The sequence below is a fragment of the Fusarium mangiferae genome (genome assembly GCF_900044065.1).
Source record: "Fusarium mangiferae strain MRC7560 genome assembly, contig: FMAN_scaffold002, whole genome shotgun sequence".
Lineage (NCBI taxonomy): Eukaryota > Fungi > Ascomycota > Sordariomycetes > Hypocreales > Nectriaceae > Fusarium > Fusarium mangiferae.
In genome coordinates, this window is record NW_024573922.1 from 4,019,503 (window position 1) to 4,047,129 (window position 27,627).

Genomic DNA, 27,627 nt, shown 5'->3' on the forward strand with positions numbered 1-27,627 from the left:
AGTATAGCCCGCTGTGATGTCATTGGGGATATTGCCGTTGGGTAATGTAAGAATAGTCATACCTGTGGTGTAGTTATTCTTGCCAGCGGTCAAGTTCTAGAATTCTCACCGCCCTCGTCGTGGTGTCTTGAATCTAGTGTCATTGTCGGGAGAAACCACGGAAGCAAATAATGCACAGGTCAGTGATCGAGGACTTGTCCCGTGAGATCAATAAAGACCTCATAGAAATTACTGCTAACGGGATGCAAAACCCCTTTTTATTTCCTTTCCCCTCAGAGTATAAATATTCAGATCGTCGGCAAGACCAAAGATGCAGGTCCACTATTTGGCAACAGTTGGGTGCGGTCCCTGGAGTAAAGACTGTATCGTCTTCGCGAAACCTCCTGCTACAGATCTTCAAACTTCCGAAATATAACCTCGCTTTCCACGATTTCTGCCAGATTATTGTAAGCAATAGAAAGTGGAAATCATTTTCTCTACTTGGTCCTCTATTTGCATTTCACGGTAATAGCACAGAGTTTTTAGTTACAGGTCTTAACAAGGTTTAGTTTTCGATTTCTGCCTTAACCTATAATATACTATACGTAACTAAATAAATCCTTAAGCTCATATCTAATAATAGCGCATTTAGGTTGGTAAGCTAAAGTTTATTAGGGGCTTTCAGTATGTTGGCATGATATGTTTCGTTGAGATGTTATAAGCTTTAACTATCAATCAACATTCGTGTCATGCGTAGCTGTAGCCTAAGGTCTAACCGTCTTCAGAGCAACCAGATGCAGTCTCTCCTCCTTCAACATCGTCAAGATTTGAGACTCTAAGCAACTCTGGAAGCTTCCGAGATGTGCGCCAATGTCATGTGAAGCACCATCTCATCACCTCAGTAACATCATGAATCTTGATCAGCTATCATCTGATCTGTCATTTTACCACTTACTCATTTGCCGTATTTGATGATGGGCCATTCATATGAAATAGTGACCAACACTATTGATTGAATGGCAGGGGATATAGGCCTAGCTCACGGGCGAGGCCGCTATTGCGTCACTGTGAAGGTTTAATAGGAGGTTCTGTGATTCGAACTCTAAGGCGAATTAACGCACCTCTACGTATATCAGTGTTTAAACTCCCGCATGCGAACCTCTTGCTCCTATTTATTCATTGCGCAAATCTCGACCCTCTTCTCACATTCTTTTCCAGTCTCATTCAATCCTCATTGATGTCATTCGATATTTGCATCCCCGAAACACACTTGATCCCTACTCCCCCCACTGAACCACATTGGAAGTATCTACTAGAACCAAAGGATAACACCATGCGCGTCTTTCTCATCCAGACCGCAAAAGGTCTTTTCTCTTCTTCAGGCGGTTACAAGGCTAACAACGCGCTATTGCGCTACCTCGCGTCTAGAGGCCACTGCGTCCGCCAGCTCTGCTACTCGTATCGTGGCGAGGTAGAAAGCTATATGGATAGTAGCAGTGAGGTGAATATGCAATTCCGTACGAAAGTTTTGCACATGAGGTCAGACAGCGACAAGCCCGGACAAGATGTGCAGGTGCACGAACTGTGTATGGAAGATGGTGTTGAGACGCTGGCACTCGACAGTGAAGGCTTTGACGCTGCGTTTGGCGGCAGGGTAGAGTCACCAAACCAGCTGGCCAGGATGACAGCCGACTATATCGAGGTAAATAAACGTGCCTCCCACTCAAGTTTTCAACATTACTGACAAAAGTCATCGTAGAATGGAACGTCTTCAGCACCACTCATGGATTTCATTTCCTTCCTCCAAGAAGAGATCAAACGTTTTTCTCCAACGCACATCATTTTCAATGACGGCCTTTCCATGAAAGCTAGTCTCGCACCAGAACTGGCGCATCTAACCATGTATCGCATAGCAGTTGTGCATACAGCCGAACAACTTCCCTTCGGCCCCTTTGCCGGCGGCTTGCCCGGTCATTCGAGTACCACGCGCGAAGCAGATTTTTTCCAGCAGCTCGACGGGATCTGGAGCGTGTCTGAGACGATATGTAGATATGCCCTTGAGCACGGCCAGTTGGAAACGCGCTTCTTGATACATCATCCATGGACGTATATGGTCGGGAAAGATCATGTTATCCCTGACCAGGTCTTTAACTGGGACAAGAGGTTTGTTGGTATGATTAACCCTTGTCCGGTAAAAGGTGCGAGTATCTTGGTCGATCTGGCAAGGAAGTGCCCGCAGTTAGAGTTTCTGACCTACATGAGTTGGGGCGCCGACGATGCAACTGTAAAAGAGATCAAAGACCTGTCTAACATGACGTAAGTATCTCCATTGCTAATGTAGGTTTCTACAACGAGGATTATCTAACTAGTGTGCAGTGTCCGTCCGTGCTGTGCAGTAGAAAAGGATCTCTGGCGCGATACCAAAGTCCTTGTCGTCCCGTCGCTCTGGTGCGAGGCCTGGGGCATGGTGGTGGTAGAAGCTCACCTCCGAGGCATTCCAGTCGTGTCATCAAACGCGGGTGCGCTCTCTGAGTCTATGCTTGGAATGGATTACATCATCCCAGTGACTCCCATAACTGGAGAGCGCGACGCGTCGGGACGATACGCGATACCCAAGCAGGATGTAGCACCATGGGTCAAGGTTATCACCAAGCTTATGCAGGATCGGTGTGAGTATGAGAGGGTCTCGGCTAATGTGCGGACCACAACAATTAAATGGTTGAAGGGCAACAGTGAGGCGGATATCGAGACATGGTTGATGGGTATGAGGACGGGTTCAAAGATTTAAACATCGAATGGCATCTATAGATTGACATCGCAATGTTCAAATTACAGTACCTGCGCAATACCAGTCTACCCATTACGTGACAACAAGGATGTTGAATAGCAATGGCACTCGACCCATACGTGTAAATGACTTCACTGCCAAGCGATTGTACCTAAAAGGTTGAAGAAGCAACTCATTTGGTGGACCATACCAACAATCATACGATAACAATCGTCAATCGACCTAGTTTCTGATAAAGCAATATGACAATTGAAGGCAGAATCCTTCTGAGTGTTGTTGTTAGTGAGCCCAATTTTGAACATTCACCACGATAAAGCATGATATTACAATGCAATGCGTGTTATCGGCGATCTATGGCAATCTGTATTAACTATGTCGAACTAATTTCGTAACAATTAATGACAGTCTGACTTTTCAGTTCCCAAGCGAGAGACCCTTCAAGCAATACCGAGTAGACCCTCCCAAGGTAGGAGCTGTATCTCCCCCGACCTGGGCCTCTCCAGAGACAACACATCGTAACTCCCGAGAGCCCAGCCTCTGACCCCCTCACCTTCAGGAAACCTGAACGTCACCTCATCCTTACTAAAGTTAAGGATGGTGATGGAATGTCTGTCGTTGCTGATCCTCTTGAACGCAAAGACATTGTGGTGTGTGCCATCAATAATCTCTAGGTCCCCATAGACGAGCATGTCTTTGTACTTCTTGCGAATCTGGATGCCTCGCTGCCAGAAGCGATAAGGCGACACAAGCATGGTACGGTCGTTTGCCCGTCCTGCAGAAGTCTGGAGGGCTGCGTTGACGATGGTGTAGTCGTCGTTTACGCGCATCCAGGGCTTGACTCCCGCGGGGCAGAAGCCGCCGTTGGATGTAGAGTCCCACTGCATCGGAGTCCTGGCATTGTCACGCGCTTTGAGGCGCAGAAGGTTCTTTGCCTCTTTCCTTTCAGGAGACCCTTCTGGGAACTGGACGCAGACACTGTATAACGAATAGCCTGTCAGTACATGTTCAGAGTGATAGGAACCGTGAGACTTACTTCTTGATGTAGGAGATAGACTCAATATCAATGTATTCCTCGAATTCCCAAGACTTCGGCACGTTTCGCATACCTAGCTCTTCTCCCTGATACAGATATAAGGTACCAGGAAGGCTGGTTTGCATGATTGAAAGGAGTTTGGTGCCTGCGACGCGATGCTCATCCGAATCATCGCAGAAACGCGTGACGGAACGAGGCTGGTCGTGATTCTCGCAGAATAGCGTATGCCACCCGTTCTGATCAACTAGCCTGCACGCCTTGGCGACGATGTCCTTCAGCTCACTGACCTTCCACGACTTATTGCTGAAGCGGCCCTTTTCAGGAACGATGTCAAGACCGATCATCTCAAAGGTGAAGATCATGTTCAGCACGCCTTCTTCAGCCGCGACCATCTTGAGTCTCTCCTCTTCGTTCTCAAGGTACGGCATCTCGCCGACCGTGAGAGTATCGTACTTTGAGAAGACGGCGGTCTTCATCTCCTGGAGATAGTCCATGAGACGGATCCCGTTGGCGAAGTAGCACTCTCCCGGCTGGTACTTCCTGCCCGGGTGACGGATCTCTGCGTCGGGAAATCTCTGGTCTTTGGAGATGAGGTTGATGACGTCCATCCGGAAACCAGAGACGCCCTTGTCGAGCCAGAAGCGCAGGATATCGCAGACTTCCTCTCTGACGAACGGGGTCTCCCAGTTAAGGTCGGCCTGAAAAGGACTAAAGAGAGAAAGATAGTACTCATCCGTCTTAGAGTCATAGGTCCAGGCCGACTCTGTCTCGTCGAAGAGACTGCACCAGTTGTTCGGTGGCTGTCGATTTCCCTGGGCGTCATATTTTGGCTTGCGCCAGATGTACCAGTCTCGTCGCGCGCTTACTGCAGACGAGGCTGAGTCGATGAACCAGGGATGCTATAGCGTCAGGTGAAATCAGTCACGTTAAGTTGGACACAGAGTGTAAAGCTTTCTCTTACCTCAGTTGAGGTGTGATTGACCACTAGATCCATGATGAGTTTCATATCGCGTGCCTTGAGCTCGTCGATTAAGTGGTGCACGTCTTGCATTGTGCCATAGGGCCGATGAATTCCACGGTAATTCGACTGTGACCAAGTCAGTGCGTGCTACTTCAATCTCATCGGGAAACGGGTTCATACAATGTCATAACCCATGTCCTTCTGTGGACTTTCGTAAAATAAAGCAGATGTTAGATCGGGAACGTCACCATATATCGAGGGGTCTTACTTGGTGAAATCCAGAGAATGTCCACTAACATATACTCGTTAGATCATGAACATAGGATCGGGATACTTCTTACCGCCCAGATCTTTGAGATAGTCCAGCTTAGCTGTGATCCCGTTTATGTTCCCGACACCATTAGAATCGGTATCAAGGAATGACGCGGGATAGATCTAAACTATGTATAAGTCTATTGCAGTAACAGGGAGGAAGGGGTTCAAACCTGGTAGACAATGGCTTCCTTCCACCATTTCCTGTCGGGCGCTTTCTCCGAGACTTGGCTCATTTTGGCAGTGCGAATATTGGCAAGACTGAAGTTTGATGGGTGTTGGTAGTGTCCCCCAAGTCGAGCCGTGTGTTTTGGAGGCAAATTATATAGACACCTTGACCAATGGCTCAGGCTCCCTCGAACAGGTTTTCGCATGATGTCGAGCATTTTCACGTGTCTAAGCTTCTGGAACCATCATAATGTGTCATTTTGTCTAAGCGAAGGCTATAGAGATTACGAATGCAGCGACGCAATCTACTTGTAGGCGATAGGTAACTGCCGAATTGAGGGATGTTCTGACAGGTGCGGTGACTGCACCAAGAACTGCCGTGAAACGACCCCGCACTTGTTACCGCCCATGATGAAAAACAAAAGTCATTATGCACATAATTTGCCCTGGTACCCTTGAAGTCTATACCAAACTTTATGTTGATTTGAAATCGTTGTTGAGGTGATAAATAGATGACGATATCTTGAGTTGTCTTTGTCTCATCATATAGTCTACATACCCTGTATCGTCAGGGTTACAGTCAATGATACCCACTCTACAAATGTGTCAATGAGATATGACCTGCATTCAGCCAATTACATTCTTTTACTTGTGGTACGGGGACCCCGGTTGATCCTGATTTTCAGGGTACTATGGAGTAGTCAAACTTAAAATGGGCCAATAAGCCCAAACAATCTTATCGAACGATTTCGCTAGTTGCCCTGTCAGTGTATTTTATCCTTTCTCTACTGTACTTGCCTGCAGCTAAAAGGTGATCCTGTAACTTTAATGACTTGATGTAGACAATTCTCACTTCCACTATCCTCAAATGGGACACTACGGTCTATCTGCTAATTTAAGCTCTGAGTCACAAGCCTCAACTGCAAATAACACATGTTATTTAGCTCTAGTACAATCAGACCATTATCAACCTCTAGATTTATGGGGACCTTCACGAACAGCCCGCTCATCTGCCTTGACAGGTGGCATAGACTCTGCTCCATCAGCAGCCAATCCTCCCTCTATCTTCCCAGAGTAACCTCTCAGCCCCTTTTCGACATTGGGCTTATCAGCAACCGTATCCCTAACCTTGTCAAACACAGAATATGTTGTACTGGCACCGATACCCTCCAGGCCACTACGCTCCTTCTTCCTCTTTCTTGGATGGACTCCTCTGATTTCACGGTTCTCTTGGCCAATCAGTGGTCTGCCATGAACGGTGTCAATAGAATTGTAGATATCCTTTGATGTCGAGCCTGGCATGTCTAGAGCCGGCATGTTCAGGGCTTCAGTTGTGTAGTTGCTCTCGGGACTCGGGTGGAAAGTATTCCCTGCGGGTGCAGTTCCTGGTGGAAAGGTCTCGGCGTGGTACTCTGGGGCGGCATCTTTGCCTTGCTCGTTACCCGGTTTGTGCTAGAAATGCTGAGAAAATTAAACATCCAGGTAGTATGTGGCTCCTCACCCATTTGGTCACAGCAGGCTTAGCTGGGTGGACCCGCGCATGAAATGGCCCTTGGCCGACGAGGGAGTCAGGGTTCTTGGCCGCCATGTTAGTCAATGCTGTTGTTGTGATCCGAGTGATAATAAGTCGGGAAGTCGATCACAGAACTTGAAATCCCGAGATTACATTTCGCCGGCTTCACGGACTTATAACAGGCATGCAGTGGCGGGTGTGAGATAATGGAGATGAATGACATGACATCAAACATGGCGCAATAATTGGCGTCATTCTTAACCACAAGTTCGACGCCCAAATGAGAGTAGCACATAAGAAGCTTTCGTACGTGGGTACTGAAGACACACGTATAAATGTCTCATGCTGCCATCATGGTGATTGATGGTTGAAGCTTATGACATCTCAACAGGTGGTGACTATAATGTTGACGTCATGACAGCAAAATATATCTATCACGAAATAAGCACTGTTGTTTCGCGCATCTTCCTCTAAGGGTTAGTGTCGATTAATTGCAGCCAACACACGTGGGGTCATTCCCGACTATAGATCAGACCACTCTTTCTATCAAGGGATAACGCCCATACCATGCAAAGCCCACAAGTGTGCATACACTCATAGACAACTGGAATTATACTCAGGGTTTTCAAGAAGCATCGTAAGCTAAGTATAACGATAGTATTGAAGTCTAAAAGAATAGATTCAATATCTTGCTTGAGACTATCTCATACTACTCCCTGCGAAAGAGGATGTATCTCAGCTCTAACAGCCTCTATTATACAAGCGCCAGTTCTTATTAATGACGGTTGTTAATTCCTCGACAGGCTTTGCATAAAGAAAGCAACCCCCATCCTTCTGAGATCCCGTGAAATGGAATACATTATAAGCTTGGCATTTTGGCTCCGCCATGCAAGCGCTTTTGCACTTCTCATAGTTGGCTTGGATTTGTCGAATCAAGGGAACGCGCGGATTGACTGATTTCAGTTCACCGCATGTTGCTGGATTGAGTGGCTTCTGATTTGGCGGTGGTCCAGAGCCAGCTGGGTTCCTGCAAGAGTCAAGGTCCTTTTGCGATTGTTGAACCTTCTTATTTGCCTCATCGAGATCCTTCTGCTTTTGCTCAAGTTGTTTATTTGCATCAAAAAGATCCTTCTTGGCTTTCGTCAGCTCCTTATCCTTCTCACCAAGCTGTTTCAACGCATCAGCCAAGTCTGCAGCGCACTTGGTGTTTTCTTCGCGGCATGTTTCAAGGTCCGGACAACAGTCGCTCTTAATTGGGGTCATAGATATGACACCAGTCAACTTGGCCGGAGTCCCATTTGCTGAAGCGACAATGCACTGTTTGCTCTTTGGTTCGTAACTGCAGATGTTTACAGTACCCTCACATCTCAGGGCGCAATCCTCCGTAGAGGGAGCAGGGCTCATAGTACCCTTTGGATAGTCATTGCATTTGACCATGACTTTATACCCAGGGCTAATGACCTTCTCGCCGGGGACACAATTGGCGTAAGCCGGGCTAGCTCCGAGAACGACGTTCAGACTGACAAGGGCCGCAGAGAGTCTCATAGTGAATGACAGATGGAAGGTGGTAAGATTGAAAACAGAGATGGAGAGAAGGGTCCCCTGTGGAAGGATGTGATGGAAGTGTTGCTACAGGTCAATTGCCATAGGGGGCAACACTCACATTTATACATGCGCACGACACTTGCTATTCGTGATCATGAGACGTGTATCGTATTCGGCACCTCAAGTTGAGGCACTTCTTTCACCATTCCAGCCAAATACAAACTACTGCTCCTTTCGTAACAACACATCTCTACGTCACAGCTGACATCCTCCTATTTGTGGCTTGTGACTTGTCACTTTTCTGTGATAACGCGGAATAACATAGCCTTCTCACAATCCTTGTCTCTCCGATGTGTTTCGGGCTAACTATATTCTACCTTCATTCCGAGGGAACCTTTTCCAGCTGGCTGCATCATCTGTGGCTGGCAATGGACCTGTGTTAAAGGCTGCTCCATGCTGATCAAACATTATCCCCTGGTACCGGTGTGAGACATTGAAGACAGTTTGGGGAGTGGTGGGAATATGTGGAAAATGGCCTCCAGGCTGTTACTTCAGGTGATTTCAGTATGGTCATGGATCCCTTAGGATTACTTGAGTGGAGAATACTACATTAATCGCTAGATTTTCACTGGCCTGTTATATGACTTGAAGGGAGAGCGTAAGTTTGCTATGGCTTTGACTGCAGGTCCCAGTTGAAAGAAACACATTTGAGTTGGATTCCAGACAGGACGTGGGCCAAGAAAAGAGTTAAGAGATTTGGAATCTGTCTGTTTACAAGTCTAGACTACCAAGGGATTCTTAACAATGTAAGGGAGGGAAGATCTACAAGATACACACACCGTCTGTGTGACAACTTGAGGTGTCAAGCTGAACACGACTTCTCAATAGACTTTGGCTGCCTTTACAACGGCTTATACAGGATGAAGCATCGATGATCAGCTTTAGCCAGCTTGTCCCGTGTCTCAACCGCCAAGATCTGCATCTCTGTTTCCATTCTAGGGGCCAAGGAAATACAACAGATAAGCTTTAGTGAGAGATCAGCCATTTTTGCTGTAAGTCATTCTGCTGTTTTTCCTGACCCTGAGTCAATCCCAGCTTCTCACAACACCGAGATATCGGTGATCAGCTTAGGCCAGGTTATTCCGTGTCTCAGCCTCATAGATCTGCACTTCGCCTTCGGCAATGATTAGCTTATAGCGGGCCGATTCTGCCGTGTCTTAGAAATATCCCTGATTCGAATTCCGCATTCCAAGCTGATTTCAGAGCAATTTCCACCTAATCTGTACATTCTTGATTTCCTTGGCGAGTTAACTGAGGCCAATCAAACACGAGGAAACGTCATAACGAATGCAGTTGGGCAGTGCAGAACGCCGAAAGGGTTAGTAAACAAGACTGGGAGATTTGCACGCATTCTGAACTGGATCTACAAGTTTCGCGTTATTGGCTGCAACTTGAGACTGAGGAGTGTACGCAAATCCCGTGGCTGGGAACTAAAGGACGGGTTGACAAGGCAAAAGTCAGCATACACAACGTTTTACTCTATATATACCCTCATCTCAGATGTAAAGAAAGCATTACTGACCATAGCCTGCTTACCCACATTCAAACTTGGGGAAAAGAGTGAAAATGGCTGGTTCCAGGCCTACACCGTCGTTCCTGCACGCTACTCTTATACTCTTTGCAGGCTCTCTGGTCGGCGCAGCTGTCAAATGTCCTTCGAACAATCTGGCAGAAGTAACAAGGTAAGCAACTCAATCAATGCTGTCACGTTTAAAGCTTCTTCGAGACTAACAGCCTGGGTTTCTCTAGAGGCGCCAAAGAATATGTCCTAGTCTGCGGCTACCCTACCAAGGGATCGACGATTCTTCAAGGCTCGAACATCGAAAATGCTGAGGATTGCGCCGATCTCTGCTCCCAGAAAAGCCGTTGCGTCCATGCAGAGTGGCGACCGTCTGAAAAGACATGTAGTCTGAAATCAGATGGCAACATTGCTGTGATAGGTGAAGCTGTATACAATTGGAGAAAAAAAGGAACAGAGTTAGATTTTGAGGACGATGAACAAGGTTTTCCTGACATACACATCCAAGACGACGAAGAAGGCTTCCCTGAACCTGGAGACGAAGAGGGATTTCCTGACCCCGGAGACGAAGAGGGATTTCCTGACCCCGGAACTGGAGAAGGGGACTCTCCATCCTCTTGCCCAGCGGCTTTCGCTGGTCTCGACATTGAGACGGCAGTCCGCGATTCCATGGAAGTCTGTTGCCCTGATGCTTCTGCTGACCACGAAGTCTTGATCAAAGAGTATATGGCAATCGTCAACAGCGCGCTCAACCTTCTCGGAAAATATTGTGATAAGAGCTGCGAGCCTCCGGCCGCTCTATGCTTCGGTCTCCCTGTCCATCCTGAAGTTGTCCAAACGGCTGGCACCACCGTAGAGCTCAGAGACCTTCCCCAGAACAGCCTCGCGAAGGAAAATCACGTCTTCGACTTTGATACTTTGCTGGGACCTGTGAAGCCAGGTTTTGAGTTGTACAAATCTCGGCGTGCAATGACTCCTATTCAACGCCCTTTCGGACGGACCTTCTATCTGATTCGAGCAGGTTAGTCATAGCAGCTGAGTCACAAAATCATTCGAACCCTAAATAACAGTTTTGCTTTAGGTACCCAGGCATCAGACCTACAGTACATCGCCTCTGGCCCAACTGAACTGCAATATTACGCATCGTGCAGTGAAGATACACCCTGCGTCTACAGTAACGAGAAGCCTTGGACCTCTTATACCTTCGGCCCAGGTGCAGAACTTGTCATAGACTTCAGCACTTATGAACAAGATATGGTTCTTTCTGTCGCCGACCTGTACGCTACCTCAGAGCAACACGCGGTTTTCATTGACGGGAAAGAGATCGGTCGTACACATGGAGCACTTTCACTCAAAGGTCGTGGGAAAGATCCATATGACCCAGCCATGATGTCAAATGATCATGTCGGAGACTTGCCTGACGGCCCTGCAAAATCCATTATCGGGCGAGGATTCTGGGGCTCCTTCAAAATTCCCAAAGGTATGTGGAATAAGCTCTGTCCTCATCGAAAAATCTCAAGTTCTCACACCCAACATAGGCTCTAAATCAGTAGTTGTTAAGATGATATATCCTACTAATAACTTCAAAGGGGCTGGAGCCTACCGCATTGACAAAAGCTGTGACATATAGGCTTGATTATTTGAGAGTAGATTAAAACGATCTTGTAGTAATCGAGTTAATTGAATGGCTTCCTATACTATGTGTTAATGTCAAGTACCATTGTTAATCATTGAACCCTCACATACATATTCGTCGTTCAGTGGGGTCAAGATTATGTTGATTGAATGTAGGTAAGATACTGGACCCTAGATAATGTTTGGGACACACAGCAGGATCTGAACACGAAGTGATATTAGGTTACCTGGCTTAGCTAATGCGAGATTCGATCCTAATGTTATCATGGAAAAGCTAGCAAATTTCCATTTAGGGCAAATTATCTGTAGCTTGATGACATTTTATCTGAATAGGCAGCCCTTTAGATCCCCTACCATTTCATTTCATCTTGTTTTGTTTTTCCCAGGCTTCGCTTGAACCGGGTAAGCCATTTCAGCGACACGTTGCCAATCTTCATCAGCCTCAAAGTCCTTCCGAATTGGGTCCAGAAGCTCGTTGAGTGCTTTGATCAACGCGGGTTTGATCATCTGCGGTGTTAGAGCATCGCTGGCATAATCCTCTTTGAGCTTTGAAATGTCTTCATAGACCAACATCTCGCCATCTTGTGTTTCGACCGTGAACCTCGGCTTGCCACCAGTTTTCAGTGACTCGACGCGGAAGATGACATGTTCTATAAAGGCAATGACACCGTTTCCCTCGATTTCCTTCGGGGCGCATATGGCTTTTCTGAGCTTTTTGGTGACTTCTTCAGGCGAGTCAAGAAGATTGATCTTGGAGTTTGGCTCGCTTGAACTCATCTTCTGCGCTTCCCCAAGACTTGGCACCATGGCGTTCATCAGGTATGCTCGTAGTTTGTATTTGAGTTTTGGCATATGATCGATTGCAAATGTGAAGAGCTTTCTTTGATCTAACCCGCCCAGTTCTGCGTCGACACCAAGCCACTCTTCATCGAGGCTTTGCCAAATGGGGTACTCCACGCTACCAAGTGTCGGATTCTTGCTTTGCTTGACGACTTCTGAACCAGCCTTGATCAGCTGCGACACGGTGACGTTGTTCGAGAATCGAAATCGCTTGGCCTCGTATTCTCTGGTCTCCTGGAATGAGCTCCCCACTACAAACTCAAGCTGAGAGACATCCACGCCAATAGCTTTGAGGGAGCTCTGGATGAGGAGTCTGTAGTATTCGCATCAGTGTTCGATCTCGTCGAGGGACGCCTGGCTGTCCATGTGTGCGTGCTTGTCGGCGAGGAGGATCTTGACGTGGCATCCTGCGTGAAGGAGCTCGGCGATCTTTACCATGGGCACGAAGTAGCCGCAGTGTGGTTTTCCTGTTGGGGCGGTTCCCCAGTAGACCCGGAGAGGTCTTCCGTCTTTTAGTATCACATTGTCGATGATCTCGGGGTTCAGGACTTCTGCCAGGTTGGCCTTGATGAGGGTAATCGATTCCTCTGGCGTCATGGCGATCAGTTTTGAAGAATACCGTGGCTTGTTAAATCGATGGGAGGAGTATTATATTTATAATGAATTCAAGGTGAGTCACGCCGCAACTTTATGTCGCGATGAAAGTTAAAGCTGAAGAAGGTTTCTTGCCAAGGTTTGTTGTCGACATGTCATTTTGCGGTTTCCAAAGAGGGGCCATGGCTTTAACTCAACTTCGACATACATATGTGATAAGAAATGTCTAAAGTTCTGTCAAAATCATATCAAAGTTCGCGTCAGCCAGCAAACTATCCATTTCCGCGTCATTCAGATCGATATTGATATCACAGGGCATGTTCACCGGCTGCTGATGGCGTAGTCTCATCATCCACGCCTTAAACCTTGCGAGCAGATCGGGATCATCAGCCGCCGTCTTGTCGCAACTCAAAATCTCGCGGCCACGCAACCTTATCGCCTCATCCGAAGGGAAACCTGCGCCACATGCCATCTCCGTCTCCACGAAGCTAATGAGGCCGCTCTCGAGCTCCCGAGAGCAAAAGACTGAAGCAGGTCGATCATACCGCGATGAAAAGGTTTCAATGTACCCCTCCAGCAAGGTCTGATCGGCCTCGAACGGCGTTGCGTTGTTGCCGAGAAATATTTCAAGCTTTTCGAAGCCTGGGGATGTCGTGCCCGGGCTGGTAGTCATGGTTGACCCATTCGTGGCGCTGGGGCTGACGACCGATGCTGGCGTGGATGAGGTAGCGTGTAACATTTTCTTATTCGGGAACGCGTACGGAGGAGCAAAGCCTGTGCCGCCATGCGTGATGTTCCACGCATTAGTGTCTAGCGAGAGACCAGCCCCCGGCGGTAGGATGCCAACATCACGCTTGAATCGCAAGAGCCACTCAGCGTTATCTGCCGCGGTCTGATTCCAAGGGTCGTCGCTATAAAATGGTCAGATTAGGGAAAGTACCGTGTATCGTGTAGGGCTTACTCGTCGAATATTATGCAACGAGCCTGATGCTGGATCTCAGCATCGGTCGGTATATGGCAGTTCGGATTATTCGGTGACATGATCGACGTGACGAAGCGTCTTAACTCCCGAAAGAGGCGACGGTAGCAATTGGCATCGGTCAAAAAGAAGGCTCCCGCTTGACCTGCAACGGTGGCTGGAATCACCTCTGAGCAACCTCCCGAGAACTTCTTTCGAGCTATTTCATTCAACTCTCGGTGCTGAGCCTCCTGTATTGTCGACTGTTGGTGGTTGGCTGTAGAACGATCTAGTTCTAGCTTTGCCAACTCATCGGGGAACTCTGTTGATATGGCGGTTGCGATATAGGGGAAAGGAGAGCGGCGATCATTCTCGATCAAATCTGTATAAATGCATAATGTCAGTTTTAACACGACCGAGATAGCTTCGATGACCAAAGACTCTTCAATTGCCTTGATGTGGAATTCGGGGGGCTTACATGGAGGAATGAAGTTCTCAACCATCTTGAGCACTGGAGCATCAAAGCCCCAATCTCCCCTCCAGGAAGCCATTGTAACACCCTTTCTGAAGTGTTCCGCAAGATGATCCACCCGAGTTGACCAGTTGGGCATCGTTATACCGCAAAACCCGCAGCGTGATCGAATATCAGGGCCTGTAACCTTCCAGGACTTCATGCTCCAGTCGAGGAATGTGACGTTATGCATAAGCCTTAGGTGCTGATTGAGGTGATCCTTGCGATAAAACGTCCTGTCTTCAGGCCGCCTCTCCATGCAAGCCAACAGGTTATGGGATTCTATGTGCTCATCGCTGGGCTCAACTTCGCCGCAGAAGGCGCAGCTGATCTGGTTGCTCTGGATATTCAGGACCCTCGGACCCTTAGGAGCACACATCCATCGTTCCAGAGAGAGGTGTAGTGACTTCTCATGCCGCTGCCAATCGTACTTAGTCCCAAAGGTGTCTGTGCAAAACGTACACTGGAACTTCTTGAGGGGTACAGCTGAAGCGACTTTCTCCTTGCGCCTGGGAACAGGTCTTCTGCGACGACGACGGCCACGCTGCCGGTTCATAGAGCCGAAGGAGGCGCCGCTGGACGTGCCAGCACTACTTGCGGAAGACACATTATAGAGTGAAGGATTGGATCCGTCGTCAGTGGAGGCGAAGGACCGTGGGCTGTTCTGCCCCAAGCAAGTCTTTGAGTTCAAGGCGACAGCCTGAGCGATCGCGGTCACAGAGGCGGGTTCGCTCTCGGGAGGCGAATCGACCCAGCGCTCCAGGGGGTTCAGGCTGCCTGTATTGTTCTGGAAGGCAGGCGTATCTGGACGCCGGGGGATATCGATAGGGCCGGTCCAGGTGTTGCGGACATAAGGAGAGGTAGGCCTCGGTCGTTGAACCTTGCGTCGACGGCGAGCATTGGTAAGCCAGTTAGAAATCTGTGTTTTGTTAAGTCCTGTCTGACGCTGTAACGTCTCCCTTTCCTCCTCGTCGGGGTAGGGATGGTCGCTGTGAGAGGAGAACCAGTCCTTCAGAACCTGGAGCGCCTCCTTAGTGAAGCGGGTTCCATTCTTGGAGGGCAGGCTTTCGTAGTCCGGATAACCTGTTGCGGCAGAAGTGGGCCCAGCAGGTTGCTGCTGGGGGGGTTGAGAGGAGCGGACATCCAAGAGACTGGAGGGAAGACCACTCTCATGAGTTCCAAGATCAGTGAACTCGTCAATATTACGCCATGATGAGTCGAAAGACAGCAGGTCTTCAGGCAGAGAACCAAGGGAAAAGTCGTCGGGGAGGATGGGGGCATGGTCATCATTGAAAAGCTGTCGGCACCAGAAGCTTAAGTCATCCTCATCACAATGGGGTAGAAGCATGGCCCGGTCTGGAACGGCAGACCGATCACTTTCCATTGGGTAACAGACGAGAACAGTAGTAAGCAAAAAGAAATCTTGTCTTGGCGAATAGACTCCTTGCCTGGCTGCAGAACGACGCTTTAGGTGTTGATGCACGTGCTTCAGAGGGAGCACGAAAGGCGCCCGGAGTAGGCGTGGGTCTGTCGTCTGGGAACAGGCAAGTAAAGTTCTTGTCGTGGTCTGGTGTCGTACTCACGCGTAGTGACATGGAAGATGCATTGTCGAGGTCAGGAGCCTGAAAGTGAAAATCAACCACCAACCTGACTAGTTACTTTGGGTCCTTACGTGAGAGATAAGTTAGTGCGCCCTTGTGTCAAGAAAATGTGGCTCTTGTGGGGTAACTTATGTGTAAGCTAGCCTGATGCGTTGTAGTTGGCTGCTGGCCAAATGCTACCCTAGACACTGCAATCAACTAGGTTCTCTCGGCTGGATTAAGCTCTCAGCCACAGGTCTCAGCGGCAAATAACACTTCTAGCTTACAACTTAGACATAATACCAAGATGTCTGACCAATTGCTACAGCATAAGGCTGATAAGAGGAAAACCTAAATGATGACTGACTGCAATCAACGAATGCCCGAGTCTACGTGATTGCTGAACCATGTTACTGGTAGCCTCAGACAATATCTATTACGAGCTCTTACTGCTACTTATCAGTTCAGTAATATGTTCAACTTAGAGGAAGGATAAATGCAATTTATTTTAGCTATCTAACTTCAAAGATTGCCTCAAAGATAACAGATGCAAGCTGAGGCTCATTCAATCCACCATCCAGTGCCGGTCTTTCTCATACTTCTTGGTACTCATCATAGCACACCTTATTACGGCCTTTAATGCCGAATGAGACCTCAGAAGAAATTCTGAGCATCCTGCACCCATTCTTCAGGATGGGCTATTGCGGGAAAATGTCTACCAGAAGGATGTCGAGCAAAATAGGCCACGTTTGCGCTCCTCTCGACCCAACTTCGAGGCTAGACAGGCAAGGTCAGTAACGTACCAAGGTCTCCAGATTAAGAAATATACATACTGCAAGTTGAAAACTTGCTAGTTCAGGGAATGTCCCATTGCCATTACCCCATTCCGAAACACCAGTGGGAACAGTGCTTTTGGGAAAACTCATCTTGTCCGGCTAGAGATATGCGTCAGTTGGTTCTATTGTAAATGGTCAGAGGAACTCTACCTTCAAAGACTCTAGATAAAGTCTGATATTCCTATACGGCCCCGGGATATACAGAATCATAGCGTCAGTAATAAGCTCTTCGTAACTATACTTGTAGCCATCGAATGATGTATTCATGAGATCCCACATCCAGCCTAGAAAGCCGATTGGACTGTCAGTGAAAGCGAGAGACAAAGCTAAAGGTTTTTGAGTATGAACTTCAGAGCATGCAGAATGCGAAGTGAACCATTCGTTAAAAGCCGCCAGATAGACATTCTCCTCTTCTGTTGTCTCATTTCGAGCTTTGCGAGACAAATCATCGCTGTCTGGTATGACGGGAAAGAAATCCGTCATATGACCGATGATGTTCTCCTGTACATCTACAACCATGCACATGGAGATTTGCCAACCCAAATCTGTGCTCACGATGCCATACTTGGAGTATCCAAGCTGCTTCATAAGGCTGCATGATCTTTCCGTTTTCGTGGGGATCCTGAATAGGCGGCGTTGGAGCTGGACTAAATTCAAACCCTGGCAGATCTCGAGCCACAATGTGGAAAGGCGTCGTAGTATTATTGACCAAAGACTTGATGACTTTGGACCACTCGAGATGTGTAGAAGGCCAACCGTGGAGTAGTAGGAGCGGGATAGCGTTAGCGTCGTTAGATCGCTTATGTACAAAATGAAGTGAAACAGTGCCGTTTATCGTCTCCTTCGCGCTTGATCATAGTTGCATAGTGATTGACCTCTTGGTTCATCCTAGTTTGAATAGATGACCAGTCATACTTGTTCTTCCAGTACTCGGTGATGTCTTTAAGCTGCTCTAATGGAGGTCCCTCATTGGTCCACTCAGACCATAGCCCGATAGGTGGCCGCCAGGTTTCGACCTTTGCTTGGGTCTGGCTGATGAAGTCCGGGTTGATGGATATTTTGAAAAGGTGAGAAGAGGAAATTCCCTCAGGGAATGAAAATGAGAGCGGTGTGGAGAGAGTCATGTCGGAGGTTGAGGTTGTAGTAGAGATTGCTTTAACGAAACTTTTGATAAAGTAGGGGATAGATATTTATATTAATTCATCTTTTAAAAAGACTATATACCATTGCTAAGCCTAGATGTAGAATAGCTCTTCCCTCATTACTCGCAGGATAGTAATTTCGGCCGAATGGTGGATGAAGCTAGTATCTATTGCTGATTTATAAGGCCTCTTCAGCTGTCAAAAGGACGAGAACACTGGCTACCCTTCCCGTCAGCAAGGCCTAAAATTTCAGGGACCCCTGTGAGTTAAATCCAGAAGGAATCTTACTTAATATACGGATGCTTAGTATTAGCCCATCCCTCAACCCGGAGCCAGTATGTGTTATATCGGCTCGGCACATGGATGGGAGACTGGATTCGGGGCTGTCGGACCTCCCCGGACTTTTGCTATTTTCCGTGGCCTGGATACCGTGATCCACTTTTATTTCGTCCAAGAAAGACCATATCTATACTCCGTGTAGGTAAATATCATTGCCTCTAGCTATGGAAACATGTTATCGTGAAGTATAGTTGCCACCATTGCTCTGGCACTCTAGCCTGAATAGCCATGGACAAGCTGTCCTATTAAAATAATACGATTGCTTACACCTCTGCCTAAAACTAAGCTGTTACAGTTCCATTAAGCTGAACATCACTACAAATCCTCTTCCGAAGTTTAGCATCCCTCTCATAAACATCCTGCTCCGTCTCTGGCCAAGACATACTCTCTGGATCAACCAGGGGAGCATATTCCTTCCACCAGCTTTCCATTTCCTCTACACTGCCAGGGTTAGGGACCGTCTTGCCATCTTTGATGAGTTCAATGGATTGCCAGTTCCAGAAGACGTTGTGAGGATCCCACTTAGTCTTGATCTCCTGCAGTCGTCGGTAGTTGGCGCCGTAATACGCCTCCTGCCAGTTTCTGACGTTTCTATCGATGTAGTTGATATAAGCGGCTTTCTGCTCAATCGCGTAGGGAAGAAGCTCGGCTTGACACTTTCTGATGAAATCATGGACTTGTTTGGTCTTCTTTGGACAGGTCCACTGCATCTTAATGTTGGAGACATAGTGGCCTTGACGCCAGGGGAACGGCGTCGCATCCGAAGCAATGCCCTCCTCCGTCGCACCGCCAATATGGTCCCAAAGTACATGACACTTCGGACTATTTGACTCGTTATCCTCAGTAATGCCAACCACCTTTGTTGCCTCCTCAACAATGCGGGAGATTTTCGCAGTGAGCTCTCGAGTGATAGCCCCTTCGGCGAAGATGAAAGATGCATGATGATGGAAGACCTTGCTCTTGGGGTCCCAACCCTCGGACTTGTGCACCCAATTAGTCCATTCCATTTCTTCGAGTTCAATGATTGACGGATTGAAAGCCAGCAAATACTCCAAAGCCTCCCTCGCTATGCCCATTGCACCGTTGTAAATGACGGTCATGCTACCGGTGAGCTGTTTATTTTTGGTATGGGACCAGAAGGCATCAAGAGTCAGCGCATTCGGGCATTTTGTCGTGTTGAAAGCGTTCATCATGTCTTCAAAATCTTCCTTCTGCTGAGGAAGATTCCAGACCAGCCTACCACAAACCACATGTCCTTTTTCATCGTTGAGCTTATGAAACTTACTAGTCATACTGACTGTAACACCAAAGTTACCGCCACCACCTCCGGCCAGGGCCCAGAACAACTCTTTCTTTTCGGCATCCTCGTCGTCCCTGGAAACAGTGATCTTGTTTCCATCCCATGTGATAATGGTCATCTCAACGAGGTTATCACAGCCTAAGCCATAGCTTCGTGAGAAAGGGCTGAGTCCGGCTCCAAGGGTGAAACCACTGACTCCAACATAGGGACATTGGCCACCAATGACAATGTTACGCTTGTCTTCAAGATACTTATTGTAGACTTCCTTCCAGATAAGGCCAGCATCCATGTGTATAAGCATCTTTTCGTTGTCAATGTGACATGTGTTCATGCGACTGAGATCAAGGACAATTCCGCCCTCGTTGAGACAGTAGCCCATGTATGAGTGGCCTCCATTCTTGACAGTGACACGAAGTTTATTCTTGTGTGCAAAGACAATCGTCGATTTGACATCATTTTCAGACTTCGCTTTGACCACAGCAGCTGGAGTTGTGTATCGATACATGAGGTTACCAATATTGACTAAGATCGAGAATTAGTCGATTAAAAAACGGCCATGAATGTATCATGTTTCTTACTGGCTTCCTCGTATCCTTTTTCGCCCTTGAGAATAACCTGATCGGCGCTGAGCGTCTTGCTTAAGATGTTGAAATCGGCCATTCTGGGAGCTGGTAATTGTGTACTAAAGTGGTCTGTAGAGATAATTCTTGGGGTGAAAAATGAGATGTCTGTATTGTTGGCAATTGAGACTTGTAGCTAATAGCTTGAATCAATACAGAGAACTTGATAAACAATAAGGAACAGTAAAGTTAATCGAGCAATTTATATTAAAAGTCTTGGTAAAAAGAATAATCAGGAATATTCTTTAAAAGTAGCTACATTTTAGACTCAGCTTGCCACTTTCTTTCAGCTTTCCATAAACATATTAGTTCTGAGACATGCGTGGTGATATACTGGAAAGCTGCATAACCTAGATAGATCGAGACCGGTCTTGCTGTCAAGCCACATATTCTTTAGGGTTTAGCAGCAGAGCGGGTCAGGATAGCCGCTGGCTTCCGGGCGGGATGGCAACGTGGGCTGCGAAGATCATCCACAGACTAGACGAAGGGCTTTCCTGAGTGCGACGCTTGGCTCACCTCACTATCGCTCCGTCTCTTACAATTCAACTGGTCTTTTCTAATAGTCAGGTCGACAGGTAGAATAGTCAAGGGGCAGCTTAACTTGTTTTCTCCCTTCTCAGCTAGCCACATTCACGCCACTGCTCCTCTGCATACACATATTCGGTGGTGATCTTTGTCGAGCAAGAGCAGGCGGTAAAAGTCCTAGACTTGATGATTTGTGATATTTATAAGTGGGCCCTTTTCACTTGCTGACCCCGCACTCTATAAATATTCCCATTTCCATTCGATGAGATGAGGGAGCTGAGAGGTTGTATCCTTCTGAGAACACGGTTAATCAGCTGATAAATGGGATTATTACCTGCAGCCACAGAAACATGTTTCTTTATTCTTTTTGGTACAAATCTTCTCTCAAAGTGGCACTCTGCGAGCCTGTCACGGTCTTTTCTTCGGCTGCACGAGTCTCCACTTGGGCGGGCCTATCGAGAGTGAAGAAGCTGTTGCTGACGTGGACAGCAGGACAAACTGTTCCTCTTGACTTTCAGCTGCCGGCCTCCTACTAAAGCAGTCCAACCAGGCCAGCATAAATGTCTTAATCCCTCCCTTGGCCCAACTCGTCCCACGACCTCTCCTTACTTGGTCCTCGATCTAGGGTAGGGTTAGTGGCTTCCTTCTGAGGGTTATATAATGTGATTTAGAGCTAATTGTCGTGGTCCGTAAAGGAATGAGACGCGTGCTCTTTAGGGTGATTCTTCAACGGAGATGTAGGATTCTTGACAAGGTAGAAAAGTGTATATATTTGGCGGCGACAAATTCAAATAATAAAGAGAACGCAAAAGTAAGATGTAAAGTGGTGGATATCTATTCGTTGTTTGAATCGATGATACTTAGACAGTGGGTAATAATTGTAGACGGGAAGGTTCCAGTGGCCAATGCGTTTTGCAAATCGAATTAATCGATCAACCTTGACTGGAAAAGGTATAAATGTAATGATAAATTCCATTACCCCAATGAGTCCAATACGAAACGGAGGGCGATTTTTCGGAAAGATGATGGAGACAGCGACCGAGTCCGTCGGAGATATCAGTATTAGGCCTAGCGGCGGAGGGAATTTCGGATACCTGTTTGAAATTATAGATGTATAAGAATCACTTTTTACAGCTCAATTTTATTGCATCACCTCTTAACTAGAGTCTTTTATCCTTTCCTAATTTTTATTGTATACATCTATATCGTAGCTTTTTACCTACGCCATGTCTTGCTCTGAGTGCTTTAAAGGCCACAGCCATGACGGACAACCGACTGGGGAAGTCCAGGAAATGTTTGGGCGGCCAACCTATGTTGCTTCCCCACGAGATGGTAAGCCCGTCAGAGGGATTATTGTCATCGTACCAGATGCGTTTGGATGGGAGTTTGTGAACAACAGGCTTCTTGCTGATCAATATGCCTTGAATGGCAATTTTCTGGTCTATCTTCCAGATTTCATGGATGGCAGATCGGCCCCTACATGGCTTCTTGTATGTTGGCACTACTGCGATTTGTGACAGTAGGTATTGACTGGGTTCTACAGGACATTGTGGGCCCTCTGACTGATACAACTCCAAGTTGGAACTGGATATGGAAGCCGTGGGTGACTCTGACAGGTCTAACAAATCTGAGGTGATAGACTAACGTGGTATAGCTGGTATCTCGTGCAGACCGTATACGGAATGGCGCCTTTCTTCTACTACAACAGCTTGGCAGCGTCATGGCCCAGAATTCGGTCCTTTTTCGAGGCCGTCCGTTTGCACGAGGGCCCTCAGCGACGCATCGGAGCCGCTGGTTTCTGCTGGGGCGGTAAACCCGTCTTGACTCTAGCGCATCCAGGTTCTATTACCAAAGATGGGATGCCGCTTGTTGATGCTGTGTTTACAGGCCATCCAAGCGGGATGTCGCTGCCTGGAGACGCAGAACAAATCATCAAGCCTGTCTCAGTTGCTATCGGCGACAGGGACATTGTCACGTCCATGTCTCGGGTTAATTTGATGAAAGAGACTTGGAAGGATTTGGATACTCCCAAAGAAGTGGTGGTGTATCCTGGAGCTGGGCACGGATTCTGCGTGCGGGTTGATGAGAAGAACAAAAATCTGTTTCAACAGAGCAAGGAGGCTGAAAAACAGGCTTTGGATTGGTTTGCGACGCATTTTGGTTAAGTCAAGGGACTTTTGTGCGACACGGCTGAGAGGGTTGAGTTGGACCGTTTGGGTTAGTGGTGTAGAAGATCACCAAGACACGGTTTTCACTACGTCATAGAATACCGCATGCAGTTACTATAATTTCTCCGCAATCTCCTCTGCCGTGCTTTATGATCTCTTTTAGGCAGCGTTTAAGGTTAACACATACCAAACCAAGCGTTGATGTCGATCTACCGGCCAGATTATTATTAAACTGTCGGCAGTTGTGAAGCCACCAACGCCATAATGTAACGATGCATATTAAAGTCACGTAGGACAGGTTATTAAAAGACAGTGAATGACACCTTACCGCCCATATCTTCATCACCGTTTTAAGAATGTGCCGTGCCGTAAAAGTCTATTACTACGAAAATCACTAACTTTAATAAAAAATACTCCGCAAGGGTAAGTCATAAGAGATTTACTCAAGAATCACGATTGTGCACAAGGAAGCATATATACTTTAATTACATTGCAAGCCTTGCACTTCTCCAATATATTACGTCTGCTAATAACTGCAGTTTCCGTACCGCATTTTCTTATTTCATATATACGTGTAGCACTGATTCATACTTTTATTTAAAACACTCGGACGTTGCCCTTTTCACCAAGGTCACAATATTTGAACGACCATCTCACGTCCTGTCGCAATGGCAGACCGCCTTCCTAGTCCCCCTAAGTACGCAATGTCGCATTCCACATATGCCCAGGGTCACAAGCAACGCAATGACACCAACAGTCGACGTCAGAAAGTGCTAAGAGCCTGTGACAGATGTCGAACAAGAAAGACAAAGGTGTGTATTATTAACCTGAACTAAGCGAATCAACTAACATAATCAAAGTGCGATGCTGGATACACAACTTGTAGACGGTGCCAGCGTGATGGCTTTGTCTGCACTACTGGATTCACCACAAAGAATCCTTATAGGCAACTTCCGCCAGGGTATGTGCCTTGCAATTATGAAACGTTCCTTACTAAATCCAAAATCAGGTATACAGAAGTATATAAGAAAACACACTCTGTTCTTGAAACTACTATCAAACGGCTTTACCTTATGTTGCGCAATGGAGATACCTGGGACTTTGATGAACCTAAGTTAGACAATTGTGGTGAGGTCATAGTTCACGATATTGTCCATAAACTAGGCTACTCGCAACCACGCATCGAAGCCAGGTCTCCAACACCTCTCATGGATTTAGAAGATGAAGAGAATTCGGAAGATACTGCAAGCGAACACGGAGAGGAAATTACAGATCAAGTTCCCCAGGAGGAGGCCTTGGTGCCGGAAACCGGGTTACCCACGCCTTGCCGAGATGAGCAATCGCCACCGGAACAGTATGTCGATAACGGTGATGATGGTTCGAAAACATCCATGGATCACAGTGTTGGTAGTGACAATTCGAATACCTTGGCACAGCAGTGGACCAATGGTTTCTATACCGACTTCTCGACGCCAATCTGCGGGGTCGATATGATGGCTCTGAATTGGCCGCAATCAGATTTAGTGTACCAGGCCACCGGCGAGACTGTGTCAGGTAATATACCCTTGCTGTTCCAACCGGCTGTTTTCAATATGTGTGGAAGAGTCGATGGTTTTAACTATTTCTAAGGACGATTCTGGATTACAGATCAAAGGGAAAGGTTAATAAAGCACACTTAGCTGAGTAATGCTTAATATTTACTTTTATTGCGCTTTCTCTGGGGATTTGTGTTTTCGAGGCAGTCATCTTCGCGAAGTCGTATAACATAGCAGGATTACTATCGTATTCAACTACATACAAAGAACAGAATGGTCAAGCCAATTCTTAAAAAGGCAACAAGTAACATGCATCCTTCGGCTAACTCCATATCCTAGGCATAGAGAGGCTCTGCTGCCAAGACGGTTAGTAGCCGGCCGCTACAGATCTACAACACTACTCGTCCAGATGATCACAGTCAACCACAAGGGACTTTAGGTTAGACTCGAATTTGAGATCCGAGTGTGCGGTACAACTGACTGTCCTTCATTTACGGGCAGCGATGTCGGATCGCTTCAAAACGAGATAGCCGAGTATCACTGGAAGTTTATACTCTCACAAAGATCACTGTCTTCAATGTCTTTCGATCCCGTGTATTCTATCATTCCGATTACTACAGACAATATTGGTTCATTGCATCAAGTTGTTACTTACATTTATTTGTATTAACAAAAAAATGGCTGATGGCTATGTTAGCTTATCAGGAAATACTTATTTGCATATTGCATATTATGACTTAACAGGTAAACCATGTAGCTGGCCCAAGGATCCCCCTCCTTATCCTGACGTGGCGCAATGTGATTTGTTGCTTCAAACTGCCTGATTACCCTCATAGTTTCAAGTCTGGCTTCGCGATAACAAATACTGCAACTTATTTAACCTCAATATGGCGGAAAATAGCGCTGATAACGTGCCTAGTAGTACTGAGGCTATGTCGTCCCAGCCTAGCGCTCTGATACCTCGGTACATAGTTATCCACCGAGTGGAATGCCCTGGATCAACACCAGCCCATTCTGGTCACCTTGCCACTTCGTCATATCAAGACGTTCCACGTCTCTTTGTCGGCGATAACAAATTTATGCCCCTCAGAGGTCGAATCCCGGATGAGAATTCCCAGATGCGCGCCAAAAAGGACCATAATATTTCGTTTATTATACACCGCACCTACAACTGCCTCGAATACCATGAAACAGTATTTGGCGCCTTAAGGGAGGCTTCAGCCAACTCTTCGACACCTGATCCGAGCTCTCAATTCTTTCTCCTGCCGACTGATGCTGATGATGCTGTAGCAGAAGGAGAGTCTATGGAAGTTGTCTCGACGCATTTGAAAAAAGCAATAGAAGCAGTCAAAGTGGCAGGGACTAAGAAATCCCCTGTAGACGAGTCATTGTTACTCGGCTGGGGACGAGAAAGTAGCATGGTGGCACCGTACCTTCACTTCTATCACACTCGGAATCTGCTGCGCGACTACATTCCCTACTTACCAGAGCGTCAAAGCAAAGAACTCATTCTCCTTCTTGGGTATCTGGACAAGGAATATAGCACCGACTATCAAGAGGCCGAGAATCTTTTCCTTGGCGATGGGCTTGTAAACAGGAAACACTTTCATAAGCTTTTTGGGCCGAGAGAGATCATAGTCACTGTTGAAGAGGGTCACCACGTCGCCATGGTGTCGAAATATCCCCCTCTTCCTGGCTCGAATCCTATCAGGCTAGAATGCGAAATGTGGAAATTCAACGGCCGTTTTGCAAAAGTCAAGAAGATTGTCACCATACCCTGGCCAAAGCATGCCGCGGAGGTAGACAAGGTCCCAATAAAATCGCTTGGTATCTTTCCGCTTAGATTTGACCATCAAGTTGAGCATCGCCTTAGAAAACGTGGGGACCTTTTCTGGCAGCTTCGAAACCCGAGATTAATTCTTTACAATGCCCCGAGACAGGTTCTCGAGTATCGCATGGTAATTGAGACCTAACTCATTATACTGATCGTATATTTACTCCACTGTATAGGGAAATGGCCGGTATATGGTTGACATGGAAACCTATAGTCGTTTTCACAGACTAAACACCCTTGATGACGTGGTCACTGAGGACGTTGAAGAGTACCTGCCATTAGAAACCACCGAGTCAGCCTCACCTCCTACTGGCAGCTTTACCCTTCTTCTACCACCAGCAACATATGGCTTCGGATTATACGACAAGAAATGGCGTTGGTGCCTCCGATTTTAATATCACAAAGGCTAGGCTGACAACACGTTTATAGGAAAGCTTGCTATAGAATACGCAGCCGATATAGTCTGGAAGGAGGATATGCTTGATATGCTGATCATCCCAGAGGATGAGAAGAACATTCTAAAGGCACTTCTACCCGAAACCAAGGTATCTAAAGATGTCATAGCAAGCCGAGACCTGGGTAGGTTGATCTTGCTCTATGGTGATTCAGGAAGCGGCAAGACGTTCGCTGCGGAGGCTCTTGCCGAATTTGCAAGGAAACCGTTGTATCGATTAACGCCCTATGAAATCGGTATAGAGCTTGAGCAAGTCGAGAATAACATTAAAGAGGCGTTCTATCTTGGCGATATATGGAATGCAGGTATAGTTCTATTCCAAGCCCTTCAGACACCGACTTTGATTTACGCTAATGCGTCCAAGTCATTCTTTTGGATGATTGCGAAATCTTTCTAGGGTACGGCCAAGATCAAACCTTATCGGGCATTTCAATTGCCTCGATCATTCTCCAAGCAATTGACAACTACTCTGGTATAACTGTCATTACGATGGAGGATAGCCGTAAGTTGCGCTTTCTACGACGTCTGTGCAAGTTGACATTCTTTGACTAAATGATGAGCAGTCCGTCTAGAACATAACGCCCTCCGACACCGAGCACGTGTAAGGTCGTCTTTGCGCCTCAATAATAAATCCAGAACCTTGATGTTGGAAAAGACTATTGGCACATTCTACCCCGATATAGAAGGTAGTTGGAACTTTTCACATAGAGAGATTCAGAACATACGTCGGACAGCAGAGAAACTTGCCTACTCTGAAAAGGAGCTGTTAAATGCGTCTCATTTTTACCAGGCAGCAAAGGTGTTGACAATTGCTAGGACTCAAGTATAAGTCTTAAGACAGTTTGATTTCAATTATATATATTTACTTATAGAAACAT

At 46.9% G+C, this 27,627-nt stretch overlaps 12 protein-coding genes across 12 annotated transcripts; 5 read left to right on the top strand and 7 right to left on the bottom strand.

The window, feature by feature from the left end:
• Window positions 1–1,312: 1,312 nt before the first annotated feature.
• Window positions 1,313–2,767, top strand: FMAN_05316 (uncharacterized protein; the record flags this gene model as incomplete). Its single annotated transcript, XM_041828040.1, has 3 exons — window positions 1,313–1,681; window positions 1,739–2,295; window positions 2,356–2,767. The coding sequence occupies 3 exons, from the start codon at window positions 1,313–1,315 to the stop codon at window positions 2,765–2,767; spliced, it is 1,338 nt and encodes a 445-aa protein (XP_041678943.1).
• A 437-nt stretch (window positions 2,768–3,204) lies between these two features.
• FMAN_05315 (uncharacterized protein) lies at window positions 3,205–5,309 on the bottom strand (the record flags this gene model as incomplete). The annotated part of the gene is made up of 6 exons (XM_041828041.1): window positions 3,205–3,742; window positions 3,801–4,699; window positions 4,762–4,887; window positions 4,942–5,024; window positions 5,103–5,196; window positions 5,247–5,309. 6 exons carry the CDS (start codon window positions 5,307–5,309, stop codon window positions 3,205–3,207), a joined length of 1,803 nt encoding a protein of 600 aa, XP_041678944.1.
• Window positions 5,310–6,207: 898 nt separating this feature from the next.
• On the bottom strand, window positions 6,208–6,829 carry FMAN_05314 (uncharacterized protein; the record flags this gene model as incomplete). The annotated part of the gene is made up of 2 exons (XM_041828043.1): window positions 6,208–6,693; window positions 6,743–6,829. The coding sequence occupies 2 exons, from the start codon at window positions 6,827–6,829 to the stop codon at window positions 6,208–6,210; spliced, it is 573 nt and encodes a 190-aa protein (XP_041678945.1).
• A 666-nt stretch (window positions 6,830–7,495) lies between these two features.
• Window positions 7,496–8,299, bottom strand: FMAN_05313 (uncharacterized protein; the record flags this gene model as incomplete). The annotated part of the gene is made up of 1 exon (XM_041828044.1): window positions 7,496–8,299. One exon carries the CDS (start codon window positions 8,297–8,299, stop codon window positions 7,496–7,498), a length of 804 nt encoding a protein of 267 aa, XP_041678946.1.
• A 1,626-nt stretch (window positions 8,300–9,925) lies between these two features.
• Window positions 9,926–11,508, top strand: FMAN_05312 (uncharacterized protein; the record flags this gene model as incomplete). The annotated part of the gene is made up of 4 exons (XM_041828045.1): window positions 9,926–10,041; window positions 10,109–10,899; window positions 10,960–11,358; window positions 11,417–11,508. The coding sequence occupies 4 exons, from the start codon at window positions 9,926–9,928 to the stop codon at window positions 11,506–11,508; spliced, it is 1,398 nt and encodes a 465-aa protein (XP_041678947.1).
• A 368-nt stretch (window positions 11,509–11,876) lies between these two features.
• Window positions 11,877–12,950, bottom strand: FMAN_05311 (putative tyrosine-tRNA ligase; the record flags this gene model as incomplete). Its single annotated transcript, XM_041828046.1, has 2 exons — window positions 11,877–12,666; window positions 12,706–12,950. The coding sequence occupies 2 exons, from the start codon at window positions 12,948–12,950 to the stop codon at window positions 11,877–11,879; spliced, it is 1,035 nt and encodes a 344-aa protein (XP_041678948.1).
• Window positions 12,951–13,173: 223 nt separating this feature from the next.
• Window positions 13,174–15,800, bottom strand: FMAN_05310 (uncharacterized protein; the record flags this gene model as incomplete). The annotated part of the gene is made up of 2 exons (XM_041828047.1): window positions 13,174–13,858; window positions 13,909–15,800. The coding sequence occupies 2 exons, from the start codon at window positions 15,798–15,800 to the stop codon at window positions 13,174–13,176; spliced, it is 2,577 nt and encodes an 858-aa protein (XP_041678949.1).
• An 850-nt stretch (window positions 15,801–16,650) lies between these two features.
• FMAN_05309 (uncharacterized protein) lies at window positions 16,651–17,956 on the bottom strand (the record flags this gene model as incomplete). Its single annotated transcript, XM_041828048.1, has 4 exons — window positions 16,651–16,773; window positions 16,830–16,931; window positions 16,983–17,565; window positions 17,661–17,956. 4 exons carry the CDS (start codon window positions 17,954–17,956, stop codon window positions 16,651–16,653), a joined length of 1,104 nt encoding a protein of 367 aa, XP_041678950.1.
• A 638-nt stretch (window positions 17,957–18,594) lies between these two features.
• On the bottom strand, window positions 18,595–20,273 carry FMAN_05308 (uncharacterized protein; the record flags this gene model as incomplete). The annotated part of the gene is made up of 2 exons (XM_041828049.1): window positions 18,595–20,135; window positions 20,192–20,273. The coding sequence occupies 2 exons, from the start codon at window positions 20,271–20,273 to the stop codon at window positions 18,595–18,597; spliced, it is 1,623 nt and encodes a 540-aa protein (XP_041678951.1).
• Window positions 20,274–21,984: 1,711 nt separating this feature from the next.
• FMAN_05307 (uncharacterized protein) lies at window positions 21,985–22,923 on the top strand (the record flags this gene model as incomplete). Its single annotated transcript, XM_041828050.1, has 3 exons — window positions 21,985–22,248; window positions 22,302–22,357; window positions 22,413–22,923. 3 exons carry the CDS (start codon window positions 21,985–21,987, stop codon window positions 22,921–22,923), a joined length of 831 nt encoding a protein of 276 aa, XP_041678952.1.
• A 671-nt stretch (window positions 22,924–23,594) lies between these two features.
• On the top strand, window positions 23,595–24,554 carry FMAN_05306 (uncharacterized protein; the record flags this gene model as incomplete). The annotated part of the gene is made up of 3 exons (XM_041828051.1): window positions 23,595–23,738; window positions 23,787–23,887; window positions 23,936–24,554. The coding sequence occupies 3 exons, from the start codon at window positions 23,595–23,597 to the stop codon at window positions 24,552–24,554; spliced, it is 864 nt and encodes a 287-aa protein (XP_041678953.1).
• Window positions 24,555–25,348: 794 nt separating this feature from the next.
• On the top strand, window positions 25,349–27,578 carry FMAN_05305 (uncharacterized protein; the record flags this gene model as incomplete). Its single annotated transcript, XM_041828052.1, has 5 exons — window positions 25,349–26,419; window positions 26,472–26,670; window positions 26,725–27,054; window positions 27,114–27,251; window positions 27,313–27,578. The coding sequence occupies 5 exons, from the start codon at window positions 25,349–25,351 to the stop codon at window positions 27,576–27,578; spliced, it is 2,004 nt and encodes a 667-aa protein (XP_041678954.1).
• Between the last annotated feature and the right edge of the window lie 49 nt (window positions 27,579–27,627).